Below are 5,757 nucleotides of genomic sequence, written 5' to 3'. Positions count from 1 at the left end.
TGATACATTGAAGAAAAAAATTAGGGCATCACCTCCAAGCTCTCCTTCTTGTGTGGGACTTTGATGGATGTAACCCAACAAGCAGCGAGCTTCCTCCAGCGATCAGAGTCTGTCGGTCCCCCTTCGTCAAGCATTCTCTAGCGATCAGATTTACCTTTTTGTAGCTATTTTTTTTTATAAATCAGTTTTTTTCTAGTAAGTAGTAACTTATTTCTTCTATTACCTTTTGTTTTAATTCTGTTCTTCGAAGAACAATATTTCCGTTTCTTTTCTTCAGAAATCATGGTTTTTTCTGGAACTATTTTTTCAGCTATTATTCTTTCTAATTCATCTATTTTTTAAGACTATTTCTTAATGAATGTTAGTTAGTTGATTAATGTTAGTTAGTTGATTAATGTATCTCTTTGATTAGTTTAGCTCTTTTATAGTTTTATTATTAAGTTAATTAATTTGGTTAAATTACTTTGACTGTTGATTAATTTAGTTGATTTAATTTCCCTATTAGTTGATTTAATTTGACTATTAGTTGATTTAACTTTACTATTAAGTTCATTAATCCTCTAACTAAGCAAATACAGTAGTATATAATCTTTTTTGTTAAGAACTAACTTAAAATTTTGTTAAGAAACTTAAATTTTGTAGCATAACAGTAGTCAGTAACTTTATTTAAGTAATTTCAGTGCTTACTCTTTTACTTTTGTTGTGTTTTACTCTTTAAATGTATAACTTTATCTTAGTAACTTCAGTGTGCCTCGCTTCAATGAGGTGCACGCATTGCATTGCCCATGGTGCGAGTACGGGGACTTTGCGCCCCATATTACACCCTGCACCTCGATAACACTGGTTTACACTTGGTTAACCTTGGGTTTATTTAACTCGAAATGTTAAGGCTCACATGCTTTCGTATCCAATTTATATCTTGCCAGCCTTCCTCCAACGTCCAAACACAAACCACAAACCTCTATCAATCAGTATATAACAATACTCTTCAACAGAATATTTTTTTCCATTCATTAACCACCCATCTATAATTTCCTAGGAGCTAACAAAGCCTTCCACATAAATATTCTCGCTGGCATGGTAACATTGAACAAACCAGTTAAGGATGCATGCCTTATTTCTTTAGCTTCCCATTATGATAGAACTTTCATGACTCTATACAGAAGCACAATTTTGTCTGTTGACAACACAACTAAGGAACAACTTCCACAAATTTTGTTTTAATGGTCGCCAAGAAAAAGTCTCCCGGACTTGCACGAATATCAAGAAAACCCGGTCTGAAGTAAGTACTGAATCTTCCCAACATTAGTCAAGAAAGGTAGTGCAATGAATCTTGCACAATGATAAAACATCTGCTATCCCAAAAGAGATGCACAAACTATTTGGCCTCTTTGTATGCATAGAGACAGACATTATCAAAGGCTAGAGACAAACATTATCCAAGGCACCTAAGCTATTAAAAAAGCACTAGAGTTTCATAATTATTGTAGCCTTGAGCCATTGGCATCTAATGTTCTATCTTCATAACATTTTCTCATGGAGAATGTCTTATATACTATGAGCTTAGAGATTGGATTATATGAGTACTAGTACTGGTACGGGACATGGCAAATTTATAAAAGGTAGGGTACAGGGACATAGCCACATACATGCATGTTGTGTATATTTATATGTATTAAAATTAGTAATTTATATAAGATCAATATTGTTTTTTCATTTACATAAGATCAATATATAAGAAATAAATGTGAAGTGTAGAATATACATTCAAGAAGTGCATGAGGAGTGTTTTAAATTAAAGCATGTATTATATAATTGAGTATAGGCCCGAATAAACATATTCATATATTCAAGAAGTGTCGAAGAGGTTTGTATACATGTACGGGGACGTGTCAGGTACGGGTATGACTTCCTAATAGAAGTACCCAGGTAACATAGGTTATTATCGACATTAGTAGGGATTGCTCTAGTCTCGACATATATGCATTCAGAAACTACTCTAGTTTTTAAAATTCTCATAAAAGTAGAGAGGTATCTTTTATCTTATAAATTTCTAGTGCAAAAAGTACTGCCCAAAAGCTACTGAATAACATGGGTTTCTGTCAGTGCTCAGTGCCCTACAAAGGAAAAAAAATTAATGGAAATAGAGTCGCTAGCCTTAAATGGGAATGCACAGGAAACTCAACTGAGAAAAAAAGAACTTTTCAAAAATGAATAAATAGGAAAAATTAAAAAAAGAGAGTAGAAGAAGAATAAGTTAGGAAAGTTGGAAAAAGAAAAAAGAATGGTTGAAATGAAAACAAGAATATGCAACACAAAGGAAATGGCAATATTCCAACATCTTGAGTTCCCTGGTCTCTTTCTATTTAACAAACCTGAGGCCAAGTATAAGTTGAATCTTTAGCTATTCTCAACCTTATATCATACTTTTAGACGAAACAAGGGCATGTACTCAAAGGATTAGGGATAACAATCACTACTTGGCTATTTCTAACCATTTTCAATTCATACACACATTAAGTATAGGTCAGTGTTTACTTTATGGAAATGGAAAAGAATATCTATGACCAATCACTAAGCTAAGTTACCTCAGTGGATTTTGAGCTTAAGTGGGGCTTTTTGTCAAGCATCAGATTATGCTTGGATAATTGTCAGCTGACATTACAGCCTACAAGAAGGCAGTAATTAGTTTTATCTCCTGGGAAATGGTCACCATTCTGACCTTTGAGGGTATTTTAAACAAAAAGAAACAAGATGTCCTCTTACAAAGAAATAGATCAAAGGAACATCTCTAATAGCATTCTCCACATGTCCTTTTTCTAATCGGACAGCCTTTCCTTATGAGACATCATGAGCATAATCCTCAGACAATGATTGGCCAAAGTTGATATAAAAAGCTAGACGATTAACTCCAATAACTACACTAGAAGTAATCCTCTCTGCTCTGACAAACCAACTTCAGGCAGAACTGTCGAAGAAGATTCAGGGGGTTTTATGATACTCCCCAAACTTTAGGGGTTTTCTCCAGAAGAATTTTTCAAAACAGACCCGCTTCAACTTTTTTTTCTTAAAACCGACCCGTTTTTTTTTTTATTTATCAAAACCGACCCGATTTTGTAATTAGCAGCTTAATCACCATCCTAAACAGTCGGGGTTGGCAACCCCGACTATTTAGGAATGTGTTAAACCCTAATTAGAAGCCTTAAACCCTAAAAATTAATGTCCTAAATAGTCGGGGTTGCCAACCCCGACTGTTTAGGAATGTGATTAATCTGCTAATTACAAAATCGGGTCGGTTTTGATAAATAAAAAAAAACGGGTCGGTTTTAAGAAAAAAAAGTTGAAGTGGGTCTGTTTTGAAAAATTCTTCTTTTCTCCAAGTATCAAATGTCAAGGGCCTTTGTGCAAATCAGACCAAATTTTAAGAGGGTTTCACAAAGTTTACCCTTCACTCATTAATGATTTTAATACATACAGCTCTAAGGACGTTTAAGAACATAAATCATATCAGTCCCAACTAAAGTATTTAAAAGGAAAAGAGCGCATTTAAAATAAATTTCTCAAGTGATCCTAAGTTCAGAGTACATCTGATCCTACATTTGTTAGAGAAGGAGTAAGATATTACCATTCTGGCTCGCTCTCCCTTCTCTTCAGTAGCTTCATCTTTAAACAGCCGCTGGACCAAAATCAATCAAAAACAAAATCATTAATGATTCAATAAAACCCTAGATTTTGATAAAACCAACAAAAAGGATCCAGACCCCGAAACCATACCGCCATTGAAGCAACCTGCAGACGATGGAAAACGACGAGAATCGACGAAGATCACCACACCAAGCAGAAAACGAGACGATGAATAGGGATAATAAATCGAAATGGGTGGAAAAGATCGCGTTTTTCCTTCAGGTGAAGATTTGGGGTTTTCACTGGAACCCTAAAAAAACCCTAGAACACTCTCACTTCGAGTAGTAAAATCAAAAATGAAGGCGAGGTTGCAGACGGGCGGGATCAAGGGTTTAAGCGGGTCGGGTTGCTATGGATCCGATCCAAATCACAGACCCAAACCTAATTGGGTCGGGCATGGACCTGACCTCTTTAGGCCCATAAATGTTTCAGTTGATACCCAGAAGCTGAGTCCGATCACCATATAATCATGAACATATACTCCGATTTCAATGGACAAGATCAGGGTATATTGAACTTTCACTATTTTTTTAGAAGCAACTACTATTATGAAAACACTTATCACAAGTGATTTCCAATACAAAAAGGCTATTTGGCTCGTGGTTGAACCGCGAGCCCTCAACTCGCAGAGAGGTGAACAGGGGGGCGGGCCCCACTGCTGTGGGGCCCGCCCCCCTGTTCACCTCTCTGCGAGTTGAGGGCTCGCGGTTGAACCGCGAGCCAAATAGCAGAGTTCTTTCCAATATTAGCAAACACCTTTAATTTTATGTAGTAAACCCCATTCAACTTAGAGCACTTCTTCGTAAAGCCTTCCAAATCACACTAGGGCATGATTGGCAAGGGGAAAGTAAATAATAAATAAATAAATAAAAGAGAAAGTTGTAAAAATCATTTGAATGTTAGAAAGTAAAAAAGAGAGAAAGTTGAGGTGGCGAATGAGGTAGCTAGGGGTGCATTTGGTCCGGATATGGCTCGGATAATTACTCATCAAGGAGACGGGTAGACCTCGGTAAGAAATTCATATTTATATCGCTAAAATGAAATACGGTTACATATATATATATATATATATATATATATATATATATATATATTATATATATGAGAAAACGGGAGGTGAGCTGGCAGCGTAGGAAATTTCCTACGCTGCAAGTGTATGACATGTGAGCCCACACCGAAGCCTGGACTAATAGGGGGCTCACATGTCATACACTTGCAGCGTAGAAAATTTCCTACGCTGCCAGCTCACTCCCCGTTTTCTCTCTCTCTCTCTCTCTCTCTCTCTCTCTCTCTCTCTCTCTCTCTATATATATATATATATATATATATATATATATATATATATATATATATATATATATATATATATATATATATATATATATATATATATATATATATATACACATAAGCGGATATGCATGCGGGTAAAAGCGGATGTGAGAAAATTAGATAATATTAAAAATATATATAGTTCATGTGATACAGAAGACTTCATTAATATGTTCATTATATCTAAAAAGCTAAGATTAGGCATCTTAATCATGAAAATTAACCTCAAATCCATAATCTAAAGACTAAACTATTGTAACAGTATAGCTAATACGTATTCAGATATTTTGAATACGAATCCAAATATTTCACTATAAAATCAAATATGTAACCATGTCTTATCGGTTATAAATATTAGTAACCATATTAATATCCTAAAGGATATGATTATGGATATTTTCTAAGATATGGATATGTTTTAGCACCCCTAGATGTGACATTTACTTTCTTCTTATTTTGTTTGGTTATCACAGAAAATAATACTAAAAAATATACAGATAAAACTAAAATTATACGTAAAAAACTAAAAATATATTTTCTCTCTCCTCTCTCTTCACTTTCCATTTATTTTCTCCAACTTTTGGAGAAAGTAAAAAAAACTAAAATGTTGATGTGACACTCTCTATTTTTCAGTCATTTTTTATTCACTTGCTAAATGCCAAATGAGATAAAATAAAAAGGGAAGACACTTTCCAACTTTCGGTGTACTTACCATTTACTTCCTATTTATCAAACATTGCC

At 34.6% G+C, this 5,757-nt stretch overlaps 1 protein-coding gene across 1 annotated transcript in view; it reads right to left on the bottom strand.

The window, feature by feature from the left end:
• LOC109848856 (T-complex protein 1 subunit beta-like) overlaps nt 1-3,991 on the bottom strand; it is a 23,132-nt gene extending 19,141 nt beyond the window's left edge. Inside the window, 2 exon segments of the mRNA XM_020418565.1 lie at nt 3,626-3,676; nt 3,775-3,991. Coding sequence (XP_020274154.1) covers nt 3,626-3,676; nt 3,775-3,780 — 57 coding nt within the window. The 5' untranslated portion in view covers nt 3,781-3,991.

The sequence above is a fragment of the Asparagus officinalis genome, chromosome 7 (assembly GCF_001876935.1).
Source record: "Asparagus officinalis chromosome 7, Aspof.V1, whole genome shotgun sequence".
Classification (NCBI taxonomy): domain Eukaryota; kingdom Viridiplantae; phylum Streptophyta; class Magnoliopsida; order Asparagales; family Asparagaceae; genus Asparagus; species Asparagus officinalis.
Note: the sequence above shows the minus strand (reverse complement) of the source record. Positions and strands in the feature narration are given on the sequence as shown.